Genomic DNA, 20,648 nt, shown 5'->3' on the forward strand with positions numbered 1-20,648 from the left:
AGTTCTACTACATGTATACACTTGAGAAAGCATCGGCATACTCAGGACAATGGACAAACCATCCCTCTAATGTGTCCTTATGCTCCTGATGCTCCCTCCACCCTCTGGAAACCAATGATCTGCTTCCATTACAAAGATCAATCTGTCTTTTCTCAAGTTCTAAAGAAAAAGAATCATAAGCATGTAAAAGAAAAGAAAATATATATATTATCTATCCCTCTATCTATATAAAGAAATAGTATATACTTTCAATTTTATCCATAATTTATAGGTAGATTTATTAGAGATTCATTTATCATCTATTATAAGTAATAGTTTCATAAAGTACAAAATAGAATGCATGCATGGCATATACTGAAAACAAGAAACATGTGTCCATTTATTAAACTTTTCTTTCAGTTAGTTCCATGGTTTTACATGCAAAGCTACAGGCAGTAATGTACACTGTATTTCTTCTAAGGAATGACTCCATGTGTTTGAAAATCACCATTCTCATAGGACAGCAAATTGAGTAACAAAGGGCTGTGCACCAGTCAGAGGCCAGCACAGCCACACCACTCGTCCTGCCCCGCACACACAGTTGTAACTCCTCCAAGCCAGGTGCAACCACTCTCTGATAGGCCCCTGCTTTGTTGCCTTGTCTTTTCAGATTTCAGCCAGGGAGCAATCTTGTAACTACTTGCAAGGCTGGGGATTCTGGTGGAGTTTTCAAAGACAGTCACAGCTGATAGTTGAAGCTGCCACCAGCTTCAGAAGTTTTTCTCCCATCTTTCAAATCTTTATTCTGCCTACTCAACTCAGAGAGCAACCCCCTTCAGCAGCTACATGGGGATCCTGCATCCCTGCCTGTTCGGTCCTTCCCACTCTAGCAGAGAACACCGGGATGAACCTGTAGACACAAGGGAATCTCATAATGTAACTTCCAAAAAGCATATGGTTTATTTTAACTGTATTATGTAGAAAGAGTTCACAATCATTTGCCTGTAGTTCACAGGCAATTATGCTATCCTCTAAGAGTGACAACTGGCTTCCCAGGTGGTGAAGTGGTAAAGAATCCGCCTGCCAGTGCAGGAGACGCAAGACACGTGGGCTTGTCCCATGGGTTGGGAAGATCCCTTGGAGGAGGAAATGGTGTTGCCGCTCCAGTATTCTCATCTGGAAAGACCCATGGACAGAGGGGCCTGGCAGGCTACCCATGGGGTGGTAAAGTCGGACACGACTAAGAACTGAGCACACACACACTCCAGAGTGATGACTGCCTTGCATCCTTTCTAGATAAGCTTTATATGTTTTTGAAATTGAGAAAATGACATTTGAACTAATAAAGTTGAAACTACAGCATTTAAAAAAGAGGCTTTTCAAAGAAAATGCAAACTGCCTATAGCAAGTTCCCTTGCCAAAACTGATTTGCAAAAGAGCTAAGCTTGTTCCTTTGTTTACAAAACTACAAGAAATAATACGGATGAAAAAAGTGGACTATATAGGAGAAGTCAGATGTATGTTTTCAGTAGAAAGCATGAGGGATAAATAAATACGCATTTTCGTTGAAGGAAAAAAGAAAGTTATTTTGTTCTAAGGTAAAATGATTGTTCCAGAATAAAAAAGGAAAAAGAACAAAACCTGAATGGATGTAAAAAGCTGTAGGTTTATAGAAAAGGAATCTTGAGAGGAATTTTATGTTCAGTCAACTAAGATTAGAATGGATTTTATGCTAGTTTTTTTAAAAGGAAGAATTTTAATATCAAAATCACACTGGTACAAAATTAGAATTTGTTTTTCTTTGTTAAAAGGATATTTTTCTTAGATTGTTGGTCTGATCTTAATAAGAAAGATTTTTGTTTACCTTTAATATAATATGCCTAAGAAACTAAAATTCTATGATTTGTCTTTATCAGGTCTTTGATTACTTCAGAAAACTGAGTCTTCTCTACTAAAAGAAAGAAATGTTTTTTTACAACTATCTAACTTTCATTATGTGTTAAATTTCATGGGAAATATTGTTAAATAAGAAGTGAGGCTGAACTTTTTTAAGGAAATATTTATATGGAAATTGTTAATATAAATATTCCAAAAAACACAGGCTTTCTTGGTGGTTCAGCAGTAAGAATCCACCTGCAATGCAGGAGACACAGGTTCGATCCCTGAGTTGGGAAAATCCCCTGGAGAAGGAAAAGGCAACCCACTCCAGTATTCTTGGCTGGGAAATCCCATGGACAGAGGACCCTGGCAGGCTATGGTCCATGGGTCACAAAAGAGTCGTACGTGAGTTAGCAACTAAACAACAATCAGAAATCATGAAATTCCCAAAAATCTGGTATGCCTTGATATAATGTCATCAGTCATAATACCAATTATTATCATTTACAGTTATTATTTTAAAAGTTATTATTTGTTTTACTTTGCAGCTTTTGCAAAAATATTCCTGCAAAAGTGCTTCATCTTCAAAGAGATTCATGGAAGACTCTGACAAGTCCTCTAGAATGAAGGTTTCTGATCAGTTTAGGACCAAAACACTGAATTGGGTAAAAATTTCTATAACTCTGATGGAAAACTGGTGAATTCATAAAACTGATAACAAAAGATCAAGAACAGCAAGCATTAATCACTGGAGACTAAATGAACTGATGAAGGTAATTATAATTTTTATAAGTATAATTTTATAATTTTATATTTTTAATTATAATTTTTATAATTTCATTTAAAACATTGCTCATTCTTTATCATTTCATTTTCTAAATTTAAAGAACCCCTTTTCTTCTCTTTTAAGCTATCTTTAACTTAACAGCAATTTGGTAAACAGTTATCTTTTTCTCCCAATCTGATCCCCCCAGATCGAATTCTGAAACTCCTATTAAACACTCTAATTTTTCATAACAATACATATTTGTGAAAGTTCAATACAAATCTGTTCCAGTAACAGGCCATAACTGGACAATTCCTTGGCTTGTCCTCTTAGCCTAGAGAGACGCTGAAGGTCTAATCTGAGATTCCTTATGAAAAGCTTCAGCAAAACAGATTTTAAAAGCTTACATGGTCAGTCACTATTCCAGCTACACTTACATAAATAATCAGGACAAGTTTATTGAAAGTGGACTTGGGTATCTTTGACAGAAACAGAGGTTACTATGGATAGAAAAACTATTCTTCAATAATACACCATTATGTACATTAGATGGGAATACCAGACCACCTGACCTGCCTCTTGAGAAATTTGTATGCAGGTCAGGAGCAACAGTTAGAACTGGACATGGAACAACAGACTGGTTCCAAATTGGGAAAGACTATGTCAAGGCTGTATACTGTCACCCTGCTTATTTAACTTATATGCAGAGTACATCATGAGAAACGCTGGGCTAGATGAAACACAAGCTGGAATCAAGATTGCCAGAAGAAATATCAATAACCTCAGATATGCAGATGACACCACCCTTATGGCAGAAAGTGAAGAACTAAAGAGCTTCTTGATGAAAGTGAAAGAGGAGAGTGAAAATGTTGGCTTAAAGCTCAACATTCAGAAAACTAAGATCATGGCAGCCGGTCCCATCACTTCATGGCAAATAGATGGGGAAACAGTGGAAAGAGGGCAGACTTTATTTTGGGGGGCTCCGAAACCACTGTAGTGGTAACTGCAGCCATAAAATTAAAAGACGCTTGCTCCTTGGAAGAAAAGCTATGACCAACCTAGACAGCATATTAAAAAGCAGAGACATTACTTTGTCAACAAAGGTCCGTCTAGTCAAGGCTATGGTTTTACCAGTGGTCATGTATGGATGTGAGAGTTGGACTATAAAGAAAGCTGAGCACCAAAGAATTGATGCTTTTGAACTGTGGTGTTGGAGAAGACTTTTGAGAGTCCCTTGGACTGCAAGGAGATTCAACCAGTCCATCCTAAAGGAGATCAGTCCTAGGTGTTCATCAGAAGGACTGATGTTGAAGCTGAAAGTCCAATAACTTGGCCACCTGATGCGAAGAACTGACTCATTGGAAAAGACCCTGATGCTGAGAAAGATTGAAGGCAGGAGGAGAAGGGGATGACAGAGGATGAAATGGTTGGATGGCATCCACCGACTCAATAGACATGAGTTTGGGTAAACTCCACGAGTTGGTGATGGACAGGGAGGTCTGGCGTGCTGCAGTCCATGGAGTCGCAAGGAGTTGGACAGGACTGAGTGACTGAACTGAACTGATGATGTACATTAGATGCTAGTATCATTAATTGTCTTTGAAGTACTGAATCCTGAATTCTGATTTCTTCCTGTATGTAAATAGAACTCTTGAAACTAACACTTCCAATTTTCTTCCATCTTCTGAGTTCACTACAAAACGAATGCTGCCCTTTTCCCAAACCTTGCAAGCAAAAGCTGGACAACTTGATACAAACTTCAACAGCTCATGCGAGGACAGTCTTCATGCCTGTTGCTATGTGGCCACTCAGAAAGATCACCAGAGACTCACACTGAGAACCAGGAATATCTTATCTGATTGCCATGCCTGTCCTCACATCCTCTGACAATGCTTTGAACCCAACACCTAGAAATTGTCTCAACTGGCTGCTCCCCAAACTCAGAAACTGAGATTATAATTTGCTTTAACTATTACTCATTGTTTTCTTTTGTTTCCATAGAAATGCCTCTCACTGAATTACCTGATGGCTCAGATCATATAAAGGCTGATTTGGGGGAAGCACATGTGCAATACTGCCTCCTGAAGTAAAGCCCCCTATGTGTCTTTCCTACTGAGGAACGCTGAGGACATTCAGTTGCTGACACACTATATGTGTCTACATAAACAACATTTAAAGTTTTTGAAGACTGAGTCAGAAAGCTAATACCTGAATCCGATGATAAACCATTTGATTTACTTCATTGATTAAATTTTGGCTCTGGGAAATTTTTCAGTCTTGACTGTTGTTCTTTTTATAGTCATCACATTAAACTCTCAATGGTTTTAAATGTCTCACTCACATGCAGCCACTCACATGCCAAATGCTATCCATCAGAATGAGACAACTGGATGAAATCTGCAATAACCACATGAATGATGAACATCATGACTACATGGACCTCCCATCTGTTGATTCAACTAATGAGAAAAGAGACAGCAATGGTAGAGACAAAGAATAATGTGACACTGGCTGGTGATCCTCTCAGCCAGCCAAGACAGTGACCAAAAAAACTGAGTGCAGCCTGGAAAATTCCCCAAGGAGACAAAACCAGCTTAGTCATACAAAGGCTAATTTAGCTTACTTTGCAGGACTAACTTGACCTGGGTCATTTCTTGTTTACACCTCTGGAAATCATAAAGAAAACTGCTTCTCAAACTTGATACAAAGTAAGCACTTAAAATTTTAATACTGTAAACCAATCATTGTGAAGAATAAACATTTTGTTTTCTCACAATATAAGCTGCTTTATAACAATATATACCCAACTCTCATTCAGAGTTTTGGTTTGAGCACTCTTGGTTTGCAAACTGTCTTTTTGATGTGTACATGATAAATCATTACTAATTACTGCTTCAATGATTCATTGGTTTCCCTTTAGCTATTTAACAAAATAAAAACCTTTGACAAAATCTTGAACAAAATACTTACCAAGTCCAACAATCTATAAAAGGGAAAGCACATAATGACCAAGAATCATGAAACAATAGAATCATACAAGGATGAAGGAAAATCTGCAAAAATTGCATAGAAGCCCCGTAACACAGCAAGTCCACATCCACATCCTCAAGAAATGGGAACCTCTATGCCCCAAAAGACAAGTCTAAGAGGGTTCACAGCAGGATGGTTCATCATAACCCACTGAGAGGCCCTAAAAGATCCATGACAGCACACGCATAAACAAAGTATGGGATCTGTATTTGACAGCAGCGACAGACGTGGGATTCCACCTGGGATCATAGTGGGAAGGAGAACCAGGAGGGGAGCTTCTGGTAACGTGTTTGCCTGATGTGATCACGTGGGTGTGTGGGTGAAGACTTCATTATTCACCCAAGGGCTACATGCAGGGTTTGTGTGCTTCTCTAACATGTGCCAAACTTTACCAGGAAAGGTGTATGTAAAAACTCTATTATTTGAGTACAGGTGGAGCATTCCTCACTTAATTGTGCTTTGCTTTATGAACTTTGCAGATACTATGTTTTTTTTACAAACTGAAGGTTCATGGCAACCTTGCGTCAAACAAGTCTATCAGTGCCATTCTCCAACAGTATTTGCTCACTTCATGTCTCTGTCACATTTTGGTAATTCTCACAATATTTCAAACTTTCTCATTATTATTATATCAGTTTTGGTGATCTATAATCAGTAATCTTTGATGGTACTATTACAAAAACAATTCGACTCACTGAAGGCTAAGATGATGGTTAATATTTTTTAGCAATGAAATGTTTTTAAATAAGATATGTACATTATTTGCTTAGACATAATGCTATTGAACACTTAAAAGATTACAATATAGCATAAACATAAGTTTCAAATGCCCTGGGAAACCAAAAAATTCATCTGACCCACATTACAGTGACATTTGCAGTGGCTGAAATTGAACCCTTGCTATCTCCTAGTACACGTCTATGTGCCTTCTTTAAACATCATTAAGAAGATGCAAAGAATAGTTTTTCTGGTATAACTGTGCTACTCTGACCCCCAGTACACACATTTGCTATACTTCAGGGCATACAACTGGATCCAGAAGCATCTGAACTTCTTCCATTTTTAAATGAGTTTCATTCCAGAGCCCCCTTTCTGAGATGGGCCCCCCGCCCTAGCACCCAAGTGAGTAAATGGCTTGCTGTCAATGACATCAAAGTTGTTTGAGTTCTTGGCCCCAAGTTAATGGCACCTATGTTGCATGGCCAAGCATCCCTTACCTGATCTCCCCGGCCCTGTGGTCTGGGAACTGCTTGTGGAAAGTCTTCAGTGCCTGCATCACTGCTGAGGTGCACTCCACATACGTGTAGTCAATCATGATGTCCCCTGGAAAAGGGAAGGGAAGACTGAGGCCAATTCCGGCCAAACCATGACGCAGGAGAGCGCCATAACACATGGGGCCTGACCGTCCTGCAGAGGAAGGGAGGAAACATCCCCAGTGACCAGCCTGGGGACGTGGCCACCAAGTGGGAGGGTAGCACCAGCACTGGTGACCTGGAGGCCCGTCTGTGCTGTAGGACAGCCAGGCTGGTGCAAGGGTGAAAGAGCAGGATGCACAGTGGAGCTGTACCCACCCTAAAAAGGCCTGTCTGGGAGCACGCCTGCCAGTTACAGGAGCCCAACAAATGGAGACCCAGAGGAGGGTACAGGGTGCACATGGACCACACCTGGGAGGACACGGGTGAGCGGTCCCACCATCACCTCCCTTCGAGGGCTCCACGAGGGGCACTCAGGAGACAGGCCAGCCCTCATGGAACACAGAGCCAGGAGTGGCCCAGGCTGAGACCCGAGAGCCCCAGTGAGTCCCACCCACCTCTGAGAGGCAGACTGCAGCTTTTCTATCTACCACCAGGGTCACCACACCCTTGGAAGGTGAGCAGCCCAGACAGTCTGGTGCTTGGGGGCTCCTCAGAGCATCTGCCCACATCCACCTCCCCCGCCAGCAGTTGGTGGGTACTGCGCACCGCCCCCCACCCCAAGCAAGAAAAGACCTCCAAGCGCTGGCAGGAGGTCACACCTTGGACACTCAGGAGCCCCTGAGTCCATGGCCACGTGACAGGTCAACTACTCACCGAAGACCTCGGAGGGGTTCAGAAGCTCCAGAAGGTGTCCCCCACGCTTGGTCTCATAGGTGGCAAACCCTCCGTCGGGGTTTCTCATGCTCAGCAACTAAAACCAGTGAGAGAAGGTCCTGAGAAGCCGCACAAGGCAAGGAGCTGAGGAACAGCCCAGACCTTGGGTACCCAGAACAGTGGGCACTTTGTCAACCAGGCACCCTGGGACCACCTGGTATCCCTTCCCAGCACACACACACTTATCACTTATAAATCACATACGCGCCACCAAACGAACCATCTCCACGTAAAACCTGGACAAGATCTGGATATGTTAAAGAGAGCCTGTGGTTGGGTGGCCAAGACTCTGCATGCCCGGTACCCTCAGAGATGGGAGTCCCACACCCAGCAGCCTCACCACAGCGACAGCGTCGAAAAGCCGCTCTCGTGGGACATGATTGGTAACAAAGGGACACTTTTCCTGCAGGAGGAGGATGGACTTCAAGGCCTCAGCCGTGCAGTCGGCCACGATCCAGCCACAGTCCAGCGTGCTGAAGCTGAAGCCGCCCTGTAAAGTGCGGGGCTGTAAGGGTGGAGGCCACGGCACCTTCCCCGCCCTCGCAGGGCTGATGCCTGACCATCATGGGGAGGTACAGCCACAGCCCCAGGCCACACACATGCAGACAGGCTCCCAGCTTCCAGGAAGGGCACAAGCAGCTGCTGTGAGAAGGTGGCTGTGGCCGTGTTGACGCCCCGCACACTGCAGGAACGACCCATCCAGCCCTGCCCTCCTCCCTCCCATTCATGTCTGACAGCTTGTTTAATGTCTGCACGTGCTGCTAAGTGCACGTGTGTGTGATGTAGTGCAGTGAAATCCCCGCAGCTCAGCGATTGGGTGTGTGAATGACTCCATGGTCAGGAATATCATGGGTGCACCGGTGGAACCCCACCCTGTGCGTCTGTCAGAGCAGGAAGCCCCAGAAGGCTGGGAGAGACTCCTCCTCACAGGCAAGGTCCAGCTAAACAGGGCCAGTGGTGTGGGGTGTGGTACCTTGGTCATCTGGCGGTAGTACTTCTGGTAGTCGGGGAAATTGTCTGGCACCTGGGCAGCATCCGAGGAGCACAGAGGGAAAGCAGGGGGGGAATACATCACTACCGTACCGGACACGCGCAGACAGGGGCAGGAGGGACTGGCACAGTGGGAGGTGCTGAGACCCAGGGCTGCCACCCCCTCCGTCACCAGCACCAGAGGGAACCCCCCAAGGCAGCACCCCCTGGCCCACTCCCCCCATCCACAATCGGGCACACCCTGAGCAGGAGATGGCAGAGGGGAGTAGGGGAGCCCCATCTGTGGGAGGCACGCCCTGGGCTTGGCCTTACCTGTGAGATCCGGAGATACTCATGCGCCTTCTGCAGGCAGGACCAAAACTCCGGCCTGTGTTGTGCATCTGCCTGGAAAAGAGAAAAGGGGCTGAGATGCTCGGCAGCGTATGTCTGCGTGGTGGCTGGTCCCTGGATGCTACTGGTGACACCCAGTCACCCTCGGGAGCCAGGGGCAAACACCCCCAAGTCTTGGTGGGCTCGGGTTCTGCCGCCAAGTCAGTAGGACGTGGTGGAGCAATGAAGCAGGCTTCTCCATCGCACCCGGCCCCAGCCCACCACACAGGGTCCCTGCCTGTCTAAGGCAGGCTGCCACATGGCCCCCACCTCTTCCTGGGGCTCCCAATCCTGCCAACCTCATTCCCACCAGCTCCTATTTTTCTCCAGCATGTACTCAGACGTATCCATAATGAGCCGTTTGAGCACTCTCAGAGAGGGCCTGGAGCCCACTGCCCCTTCCCAAGGACCCCACCACCTCATCACCTCAGGAACTGCCCCCCAAGGCTCCCTGCCCCTGGAGCCTTCAAGCATCACCCGCCCCCCCCACCCAGAGTTGCCAGGCAAGAGCCTCAGAGCCCAGCTGAGGGCAGGGTCAGGGCCAGCAGGCACCATGTCCGCTGGATGCAGGGGTGGACACACAGCAAGGGCAGCTGGAGAACGAGGGACAGGGCCACATACCTCCAGCAAAGCCTGGATGGCGAACGCGGTGTCCCAGATCTGTGAGCCATTGGTGCCCTGCGGAGAAAGGATAACGTTACAGATGCCTCTCCTGCATGCCACCCCAACTTCCTGGATCCCACAGGCGCCTAGAGGGCCAAAGAGGGTGCAGGGGCCTCTACCAGATCCCACCTGAAGAGGTGGGATCCCAGTTGACCCCTGACCCCAGGCTCTGGGCTCTGCACTCTGATACCCACAGGGGGCTAAGTGAGTGGTCCGGCAGGCAGACATGGGTCAGGCAGCCCCATCTGCCTTCATCAGAACATCAGCCAGGGCAGGGCTTCCTCAGGGCACTTCCAGGATTTGGATGCCATGGCCTCCACTGCCCACCCAGTGGCACGGAGCCCAGACAGACTGGTGGCCCTCAGGGGCCCCAGACATCATGGCCTTGCCAGACAATGTGTGGGAAGAAAGCACATGACCAAGACAATCCCAGGCCACAAAAACCTGATCTGATCAAGCCCTGATCAGATCAGGGCACAGAGCAGGCAGAAGGTGGACACCCTAGGGACAAATGGCCCAGGAGAGAAGGACACCGGGAGACTGTAGAACGAAGGTGACATTAAGGACCAGCCTCCTGGGTCAAATCGTGATGCCAGCGAACCCACAGCACAACCCCACCACAGGCTGCCATGAGATCCAGGGGACAGCATGGCAGTTCCCTCAGAACCAGAAGCTCCAGGGCTGGAGGCTCACCACCCTCCTCAACTTCGAGGGTTTTTTTGGGATACTTCATATAAGATTGGCCGTGTGGGGCCCAGGCAACTAGAAGAGGGGCTCGAATGCTGGAAGAAGGGCCAGGGAGCTGGAAGAGAGGCTTGAGCACACTTAGCAAGGGCACCTGGGCAGGTGGTCTGTGCTGGGCAGGGCCAGGCTCACGTGCACCCATCTCAAAGGGTCCAGCAGTTAGTGTGACCCAAGGACATTGCTGGGGGCACCCTGTTCCACACTGAGGGACAGCAGACCAAAGCCCAAGAGCTCCTGGCTGGCTGCCTCTGGGGCCCCTGCTGCCAGGACAGGACTGGGTCAACCCAGGCCGCCCAGTGACCCGCAGCCCCACCCCCAGGGCCATGCATAGGACACAAGTGGGGGGAACATCATCTACAGCATCCAGACACCAGAAACCAGCAAAGAGCACAAAAAGCCTGCCCACAGGGAGCATGTCTCAGGACCCTGAAGAGGGGCTCAGCTCCAGGAGGCAGGGGAGGGCAGGGGTTCTCCTCTGACTGTCCTGACCCTGCCAGCCAGATCCCGTGTGCGAGCTGCAAGATCAGCGTCCAGCAGCAGTCAAAGAACCCCCCATGGCCTTCGTCCCCTCTGAGCTGCGGCTGAGTGACCTCAGTTTACAGACCACTCCCACAAGGTGGCTGCCAGCCCTCGGTTCTCCCACCACCCCAGGGCCCGTCAACATTCCTGCCAGATGGCACCTGCCCAGGAGGGCCCAGCAGCACACCTCAGACATAGGACCTCAAGCCAACAGGCCATGCAGGGAGGAGAGACTGGGGCTGTGAACAAACCCAAGGCGGGGATGGTGGCAAGGACACAGCTTCAGCCCCACTGCCCTCACCTGCATCTTCATGCCATCGAGGCCCAGCCTACAGGGAGGGAGAGAATGATCTGGGTCAGGGGGCACAAGCAGTGCCAGATATCAGGGGCCCAGAGTCCACATCCGGAGAGTAACCCACCCAAGCAGCGTGGGACACACAAGGACGGCTCCCCCAAACCCAGCATGCGGAGGGTCCACGGGGAGAAGAGGCCACCCTGGAACGCAGACTGAGGGACACATAGGCTGTGCCCACCCTCCCCCAGACAGGCCAGCACTCGCCTCTTGGCTTTGCCTCCCGCACACTCACCAGAGATAATCAGGAATCCTGGACACGTGCTCCTGGAAGACAGCAGAGGCCGGCCCATCTGCATACCAGCGCACAAGCATGTTGATGGTTTTCGAGATCTGCAGGAGACAGCCTGGTCAGGGCCCTGCTCCACACCCACCGGGTTCCTGGGCTTGAGGGCTGCGGCCCCAGCACAGCCTTGTTCCAGGCCAAGCCACTGCTCTGACCACTTTCCCAAGCACTCTCTGCTTCCAGGCCCCGAGATCAAAAAACCAGGCTGCAGCGAGGGGCCAAGGCAGGTGTGCCTGGAGGGAGGGGGCACTGCAGCAGAGAAAAGACAGGGTGACCCACAGAGGAGGCGCAAGCCAGCCAGCGAGCGAGCAGGACTGCCACGAGGTGACAGACAGGCGGGGACCCTGCATGGGCGCCTGGGGTGTGGGGTGTGCTGAGCTGTTCGAGATAACTGGGGACCGAGGGCAGAGCTGTCTGTAGGGCGTGGGAGAGACTTGGAAGTGAGACCAGTGAGCCAGGGCCTGTTGCTCAAAGCAGAAGTTCTAGAGGCCCAACCCTTCTACCCCGAGAGATCACAAATCGAGGTTGAAATTGTTTATGCAGTGCTAAGAGCCCACACAGAATCCCCCAGTGTTGAAAGGGAAACACTTGGCTGTTCACTGGGGCAGCAGTGGTTTACGGCCCCAGGTACCATGTGGCTCAGCAAACACCTGCCAGCAGGTCACAGCCTGCCCCCTGGTTCACACAACTCTGCCTCCTGGACCCGTCACCCTAAGGCTGCAGGCCATTGACTGACCCTGTGATGGCCGCCTGGGCGCACACGAGAGGCAAAGCCGGATCAGGAGCCCAGAGGCTCAATGAAGTGAGAGCCTCGAGCCAGCAGGCTCATCAGGAGTCAGGAATGGAAACAAGCACCCCGCCCTCCAAAGGAGAAGAAGAAAGGCCAGCGGTAGGTCATTGGGGGTGAGGAAGGGGGGAAACGGAGCAGCGTTCCAGGCACACCAGGTAGGGGGCAGTGTGGGCCAGGCCAAGGGTCCTGGGGGATTGGAGGCCACATCCCAAGGAGGGACCTCACCTGGGGGAGCCCCCACCCCCAGCCCCACAGACCCAGGCCCAGACGCCCGGGCGAGCGCACTGACCGGGCCGATGCTGATGCACTTGGTGAAGCGGTCATCTGCCGCAATGTGCTCATGCAGCTTCTGGGTGGCCCACTGCCGCAGGCTGGTGCTGTGGTGGCGCTCGTACAAGTTGAGGACGGCTGCAGGGTGTGGTAGGGGGTCGTCAACGGCAGCAGACATGGGAGGAGCTCCATCACAGCCCGCAGCCTCCACCCCCACCCGCCTGCCTGGGAGGCTGTGCCATGCCCCCCACGCCCCACCCCGGCATCCTGCAGTGAGTGAAGGGACCTGCGAGGGGGGACGAGCAGATGGGCGGGGAGCGGGGAGCAGACAAGTGTGCGGGCGGGGGGTGGGGGTGGGGGTACGAGAAGGGGTGGGGGACGGAGGAGCGAAGGAGAACAGGCCGCTTGCTCACACAGAACCATGAGGAGGCGCTGGGCTCTGAGCGGCCAGAAGGATCCACGGGAGCCGGGCCTGGACAGGCCTCTGGGGACCGCCCCTTCTGTTCCACAGAGGAGACACCCCGGACCCTCAAGGCCCTAGGCTCCGAATCCTCTGTCCAGGAGTCCGAGTCCCAGGCAGGTCTGATGGACATGAGCTGTGCAAGGCCGGCCCCCGTCGTCCCCACAGGACCCCAACACAGGATGGTGAGAAGGGCAGGAGACCCTCTGAGGGGCAGTGTCCCTTCCTATCACTTCAGGTGTCCCCCGACTCCAGGGGCCCAGCCAGCCCAGGGAGGGGGTGCCAGGGGGATACCCACCGTACACGAGGTGGAGCAGCCAGCTGTGCGGCGTGTACAGATCGTCCGGGGCCACGCTGTTCCTGTGCGCGGCCCAGTCGATGCAGCTGTAGTCCTCCACGTAGAGCTCCTGCGGGCGTGCGGCATCTCAGCCCAGACCTGCTGGGCCCTGGGCCCCGGGCCCCCTGCCCCCATCCCCGCTCCGCCCCCGGGCAGACCCTGATGAGCACAGCCTCCCCAAGTCCATCCCAGGGCGCTTGGAGGCTCACTGGACCAATCGAACAGCATAGCCGCCCGCCCACCCCCACCCCGCCGCCCCCGGGCAGTCATTCAGGGACACGGGGCGAGGCTACACTCTGGGGCAGCATGCGCGGTCAGCCTCACCTGGCGGAGGCTCTGGACCAGCGGGCCCTCCTCGGCACTCAGCCGGGTGCTGTAGCAGTAGGCCATGGGCAGGTACACCTGCCGACAGTGGCACCAGATCGTGGAGGGATGTGCGGGCATCCAGTCAGGAAACAGCCTGGGGGCAGAGTATGTTAGTGGGCACCCCCCTAACTGTTACAGCCTGTGGACACCCGAGGCAGGGCTGTCTCCAGCCAAGCGGGCACAGCCCTCAGAGCTTCACGGCGGAGTTCCTGAGGGGCAGAGCCTGCAGTAGCCAACAAACCCTTCTGGTTCACCATGCCTCCTAACGCCAGGAGACGCGGCCCCTAATGGGTCAGGGAGCCTGTGAGTTCCCGGCTGTGACCAACATGTCACAGAAACAGAAACCCTTAACCACTGAGATGCTGAGTGAGGGGCTACAGAGATGCTCTGGACTATCTTTGCAGCTTTTCTGGGGATTGAAAACTATTTCAAAATTAAAAGTTCTTACCTAAAAACCTTCAGGACTGCCATGCCTCCTCAAGTCTGACCAACTCTGACCACTGGCCCTGCTGTGCTTTGCCCAGACACCCAGCCTGACGTGGGCACAGCTCTGCAGCCCCCCAGGCGGCTGAGCACCTGGGCGGTCTCCTCCACCCTCCCCTTTCAGCCTCAGACCACATATGCAGGGGGTCTCTGACAGCTCCCCGCCCCAGGAACCTCACCTCCTGGGGGGGTGATACCGAGGTGCTTGTATATATATAGATGTGTTCTGGACACATCCACAGCTTTCATGAGATATTCACAAAATGCTTAAAATCAGCAGCTAATAGGCCTCACACAATACGGAATGAGTGTTGATTTTGCTGAGTTTTTAAACAGCATTATGGTTCTGTTGAAAGGAAAATTCTCATCTTTCAGATATACACACTGAAGTGTTCACAGGGGAAATAGGATGTCTAGGATTAACTTTAACGTTCACTGGCCAACAACTAGAAGGCGGGCAGTAAGACAGCATGCACACCCCAACCCTGGCTGGGGAGGGCTGCATGGCCGGCCCCTTCGTTCTCTGTTTCGACAGATGCTCAGAGTGTCTATAACAACACAGTTAACAGCCACCTGTGCAGCAAAGCCAGCGCTTCATTCCCTACCCCAGTGGCTCTGTAAGCAGTCAGGCAGGACCCACCCACCTGCTGAGGACCCAACCCCACTGCACCTCCCTCCCTCCCGCCCAACTGGGAACCGCCTTCTCTCCTCTGTCAGCCAAGCACGGGTTCTGCCAGGAGCCTAACACCACCCCACACCACTGAACGGATCATCCCATATCTGACTAACAGGCAGCAAATGACCCAGGCAGTGTCACTCCACTTGCTGAGACACTGGTGACCCGGCCACCAAACTAACTGTAGGGGGCACATACCACATTTCTGGAAACAGTGTATTGAGGCCTTCCCAGCTGTACACATTCAGGACAGCCAACCAAAACTTCCCCCAGGAGGGGATGAACACAGCACCACCTGCAGGAAGAGCACAGACCCCGTCACCGGCCTCTGGCTGAAGAGGAGACCCTCAGGAACAGAGCCCCTCAGCCAACAGGCTGCTGAGGGTCCTCTCCTCATGCCAAGCAGGTTCTAGAGCTCTCGGACCACCCACACCATGACCATCGGCTGGAACAGACAGCTTCCCCAGAACAAGCATGTCTCCCCTGCCCCTAGGAAGACAAAGCAGTGCAGGCGGAGCCCTGAACCAGGAAGAGGCTTCAGGGTGCCAACTGGAAGGTCCTCCGGTGTGTGAGCACAAAGCTGGAAGCACGAACAGCGTGAGGGGCGGGCAGGTGGGCCAGAGCAGCAGTGGATGATCTCTGAGTGGCAGGAGCTGAAGGGCCTCCCAGAGTGAGGGGAGAGCAGCCACCACTTGGAGTTCCGCCAGGCACACAGTAGAGCAGGCGGGGGGCGAGCAGAACTCCACCAGCTCCACCCCGCATGTGTGGCCCGGGTGCCCTCTGGGAAGGCACACTCCCGCAAGCAATGCACCAGTGTGTCCTTCGTGAGTCCATGCCGACTTGTAAAACAGAATTGTGAAACACAACAACCTTAATTTGTGCTCTGAAATTTTACGGGCAAGGGTAGACAGTTTCCTCCTACTTCCTGCTTTGATGCCTTCCTTGCATCTGTCTATAATAGTTCCCATTTGCGAGCCCTTCTTACACTGAGGTAACACGACCTCTTTACTGCACAGCGTGTTCTGGGCAGGGGGTACCTTTCTTGTGAAGAAGGTTCCTGGCTCGCACCAGGTCAGGATCGTCAGGCCCCACACCCAGAATTCTCAAAGACACATAGTTGAGCGCAGTTCCAAATACCGTGGACTTGTCCTCAATGTGCCTACGGCAGAAGGAGGCCGATGAGAAAATGATGTCTTCCATGACTTAAGAAATTAAGCAATGCTTTCATTACGTTGCTTCAGCAAATCAAAAATGACATAACTACACAAGAAACATCCAGAACAGCCATACTCTGCTAAGAGCTCCTGCACCTCTGCGACAACTGAGCAGTTCCAAACTGCTCCCCAGGCCTGCCCACCTCCTCTGTCCACTTCTCACACCAAATTGACAGGACCCGTGTCGTGTGGCAGTGACTCAGCTAAGACTCTACATCACTGAGGCCCACAGAGTACACTCCAGAGGCAGTTAGCCAGGAGGGAAAGGGCGCTGGTGAGACCCTGTCTGCCCCAGGGCCCACAGGCCAGAGGGTTGGGATCCCAAGCTCGAGACGCCCACGACTCCGTCCAGGAGGTGAGCAGAGCTGAGCTGTCCTCCCAGGATTCTGTAATGAAGGCTGCCGGTATGAAGTCAGCAAGCCCAGGAAGGGCCCATGCCCCAGCTGCAGGATAAGAAGCACCAGGGAAACCTGGACCCGCATGGAGCCTCCAGCCCAATTCCCTCCTGCCAGGCTCTCTCCCCACCCACTGCCGGCCCACAGCTACAGTAACTCCCCACCAACAGGTGCATCTCTCACATAAGAACACATGTGCACATGCACACACACACACACACATGCCATGACCCAGGATCAGGCAGACTCACAGGCCCCAGCCGCCGTCGGGGAGCTGCACAGACCGCAGGTACCGTATAATTTCTTCTCGGTATCCAGCCGGCAGAGGGATGTGTGCCACATGGCACGTGATCAGGAGGCCTGTGGGGCAGAACAGATATTCCTTGGCAGGAACTCAGCACTTCTAAGCCCAGGTCTGAGACCCTGGGAACCCCACACAACAGGGAGCTCTCTGCTTGGCCCGTTCTTGTGCAAACAAGCCTGGGAAGGCTATTCCTCCCACCCCATCAAGGACTTCAGAACTGGGGCCCCAGAAGCAGTGGCAACAGCATACATGACACACACTGCATGGGGCATGCAGAACCTATCAGGCACTCCAGGGTCCCATGCTACTGACATGCTAGCTGGGAAAGAAACCCCAAATGGATCATCCCTGGATGGGGTAATGTTTACTTGCTTATATTTACATATTCCTGTTTTGTTAAATGTTTTAATTGCACATGTCACTTTGAGAGATGGACAACAATAAATAATACCCACAAAGAACCTTCTGTTCCCAGGCTGACCCTCCTGAGCATGGTGTTCAAAGGCTCTCCACCTCCTCCCCCTCCAATATACCCTTGGCCTCGACCTCATCAGCCACATGCCCATGGCACTGAGCACATGGGGTCTCAGGCAGGCCCCAGCAACAACGTGTTGTGGAATGGATCCCTGACTCTGGCCAGAGGCACGAGAAGCCCCAGCAGACACAGCCACACAGATACCACAGAAGTTCATAGGAAAAAGTCCATCTCCTTTTGTAACAGGTATGATGCTCTCAAGACAGTGAAACACACAAGCAGGAAACAGTGCCTGTGGCTTCCCCATTTTACAGTCAAGGAAACTGAGGCACAGCCCCTAAGTGGTGGGGCTGGGGCTGAAGCCCAGGAGGTCTAACCCCAGAGTCAGTGATCACCACGGTGATGCTCAGTGCAACACTGGCCACACAGAGTCATGGCCTCCAGAAGGGTTCTCCAAACTAAAGCAGAAAAAGACCAGTCAAATTTCAGCCAGCCATGGAAGAACCCTGAGACAGCACCCCAAAACAGGCCAGTGTTAACCTGCGAAAAATGGCCTGTCCAGAGTCCAGAGGGAGAGAGAAAAGCCCCACCCTACAGCCTGCAGAGGGCCGGGGGCGGGGTGGGGGTGGGGAGAGGGGGGCAGCAGGCCGAGCCCAGAGCTGCAGCAGCAAGTACAAACCAAGGCAGCATCCCCATGACCTGTCACCTACTGAGTGCCTGGTGCTATGCACACATGACCAAACCCAGTTCCCATCATCCCCATGTCACAGATGAGTCAGCCAAGGCATGGTGCAGTCCTGCCACCTTGCCCAGGGTCACAGCAAGCCAGTGCAGTCCACTGCCTCCCTACAAAGACCCCTGGGAAAAGTCTCAACAGGCTCCAGGTGAGACCAAAGGAAGAAAGCCCAATGACTTGCCCTCAAGGGCAGGTCCGTGGGTCCCTGGACAGGAATACAAAGCTGAACAGTCCAGGAGACAGCAGGGCTTAGAGTCAAAGCAGAGACAGGAGCCTGATGTACTCTTAGAAATTCATAAAAGGAATTTCTCATATTGTTTTAGAGAAATGCTCCCAGGATGCAATAGTCTGATCTAGTCAAACCAGTTGAGTACCCGGGAGATGCAACTGCAGTTCTCCTACAGCTCACCAACCTCCATCTACAGCTCCCAGCTAAGCTCTCTTGGCCAAGCCTTCCAGTGAGTTCACATGTGCAAGAACTGCCTACACAGGACTTAAAGATCCCCACCCACCACCCTGCCCACCTCTGTACCTTTCCACAGGCCAGGCCCTCCAGGGATGCCCCTGCCCTGCACTGGGACTCCAGAGCCTCCCTGCTTGGAGGTACCTCCCAAAGTACCCTTGCTTCCTTTTTCAGAACACTAACTAGCTGAGCCTTCGCTCCCATCCCCCAGCAACAACACCAGGACAACTCAGACACAAGGCAACCTTCCCCAGACCTTTTCTATGTAAGCTCCTGGTTTTTCACCTGTTCATTCAGTCACACCATAAATGTTCAACGAAGGCCTGAACCAGAATCAAGCCAGGATATCAAGGATGCCTTACCCACAAGCCACAACATCACCTTCCTACCTGGCAGGAGGAAGAGCGGGCCACCGTAATCACCTGCCCAATGCCCATCCTCAGTCTGCAGTGCAGCGTAAAATGTCACCCCATTCAGAGCCCCCTTGAGGGCTGTGTGCGCTTTCGGCAAGTCCTTAAAGAAACTCTTCTGCAAAGAAGAAAAAAAGAGATGAGAGCTGAGGGGTCTGCAGCTAGGCGAGAGGAGCCCTCGGCATTTAGACACGAAGCCAAAGTAACAAACCTGAATTGCTTTGAAAGTTACAGCTGTTTCAAAGCCTAAAATTCTGATGATGGTATTGCCAATCTCCCTCACGGTTCTGTGTTCCAGTCACATATTTTCAAATTTATTCACAACTTCTCCAAGACATCTTAAATAAACCAGGTGCCCAAGAGTGTGGGGTAGGGCACTGATGCCCACAGTGCCCTACAGGCCTCTCTCGGGCAGGGGCCACGGGATGGCACAGTGACAGGGAGACCTCATTTATATGTCATACTCTCTAATTGAATTTCTCGTGAAATTCGCTGGATCAAAAACTTCTTTTTCTGAATAAAAACAAAGTTAGAGCTGTTTTTTACACACAGCTTAGTGATAAAGGGATTGAAGCAAAGGGGCTTCATGTTCTGTGTTTACCCAGTTAACTCCTGTAGGAACCAGATTTGGTGACATGCGACACAAGTACACATTACACATCCCTTCTTTTTAAGAAAGAAAAGAATACCCTTTACATCTAGCTGTTTAAAGCTCCCTGCTGGTTCCTGGTGCTCCTTACTAAGAAGGGAGGGACTCAAGTTTCTGGTGGTGTCCCAGACGCCGCATGGGACTAGCAGAATCAACACTTACTGTATCCAGTCCCAAGAGGTGAGCTTCCAGGCCAGACTGCTCTCGGCCAGGATCTTCTTCTTCTTGAAAGTAGGTCCATGTCTGCCTCCCAACCTTATTGCTGAGTCGCCAGCGACTGAGGTCTGTGGCCGGCTCTGTCTTATAGGGTCCCCCTCTTCGACGCAGACACCTAGAAAAGATCATGCTCAAGTGACCTGCTCTGACCCAGTCAGAGGCCAGAGGCCCAACGAACTCACTGTTTCACCCCAACAACCTACCAGCAGACTGCTGTAAAACAAAAACCCTCCAGAGGCGCTTCTGCACCTACACATTGCGCCATTATTTCTCCGGGAGAGGAGACACCTGCCACCGGACCTCCGCCCACAGCCTCGCCCCCACCCCGACCCCCGGCTCCACCCGGCTCACCCCGGCCCGGCCCCAGAAGGCCCTCGGGCGACGCCGCCGAAGGAAAGCTTGCCCCTCACCGCCCCCCAAGGCTGGTGCCGCAGGTCTCCACAGACGGCGGGCTGGACCGGACGGTGCAGCAGCCTCGCTGGAAGCCCTCGACCCGATAAGACCCCCTCCTCGGGGACCCCGACCACGCTCTCCCTTCTCGAGGAACGCGGGGACTCACGTGCCCTCCGTCATGACCGCTGCCGCGATCCTGATTCCCGGCAACCTGCGCCCAGTACCTGGACTAGCCGGCGAAGTCTTTCGCCTGGGCCGACTGGCGTGCGCGGTGGCCAGATGCCCACGCAGCCAATCAAAGCACAG

At 51.7% G+C, this 20,648-nt stretch overlaps 1 protein-coding gene across 2 annotated transcripts in view; it reads right to left on the bottom strand.

Moving 5' to 3' along the window:
* Positions 1–20,648, bottom strand: part of LSS (lanosterol synthase) — a 30,581-nt gene extending 9,933 nt beyond the window's left edge. The window contains exons 1-17 of one of the 2 annotated variants that reach the window (XM_043474635.1): positions 20,509–20,648; positions 19,896–20,064; positions 19,097–19,202; positions 16,948–17,056; positions 16,125–16,246; positions 15,286–15,382; positions 13,887–14,022; positions 13,524–13,632; positions 12,785–12,903; positions 11,655–11,752; positions 11,369–11,396; positions 9,763–9,819; positions 9,085–9,156; positions 8,756–8,806; positions 8,123–8,272; positions 7,723–7,819; positions 6,871–6,976 (exon numbers count right to left, since the gene is read on the bottom strand). In XM_043474635.1, the coding sequence (XP_043330570.1) occupies positions 6,871–6,976; positions 7,723–7,819; positions 8,123–8,272; positions 8,756–8,806; positions 9,085–9,156; positions 9,763–9,819; positions 11,369–11,396; positions 11,655–11,752; positions 12,785–12,903; positions 13,524–13,632; positions 13,887–14,022; positions 15,286–15,382; positions 16,125–16,246; positions 16,948–17,056; positions 19,097–19,202; positions 19,896–20,064; positions 20,509–20,522 (1,640 nt within the window). In that variant the 5' untranslated portion in view covers positions 20,523–20,648. Of the gene's footprint in view, positions 1–6,870; positions 6,977–7,722; positions 7,820–8,122; positions 8,273–8,755; positions 8,807–9,084; positions 9,157–9,762; positions 9,820–11,368; positions 11,397–11,654; positions 11,753–12,784; positions 12,904–13,523; positions 13,633–13,886; positions 14,023–15,285; positions 15,383–16,124; positions 16,247–16,947; positions 17,057–19,063; positions 19,203–19,895; positions 20,065–20,508 lie in introns of both variants that reach the window. The other variant, XM_043474634.1, reaches the window with a different exon arrangement.

This window comes from Cervus canadensis, chromosome 7 (genome assembly GCF_019320065.1).
Source record: "Cervus canadensis isolate Bull #8, Minnesota chromosome 7, ASM1932006v1, whole genome shotgun sequence".
Taxonomy (NCBI): domain Eukaryota; kingdom Metazoa; phylum Chordata; class Mammalia; order Artiodactyla; family Cervidae; genus Cervus; species Cervus canadensis.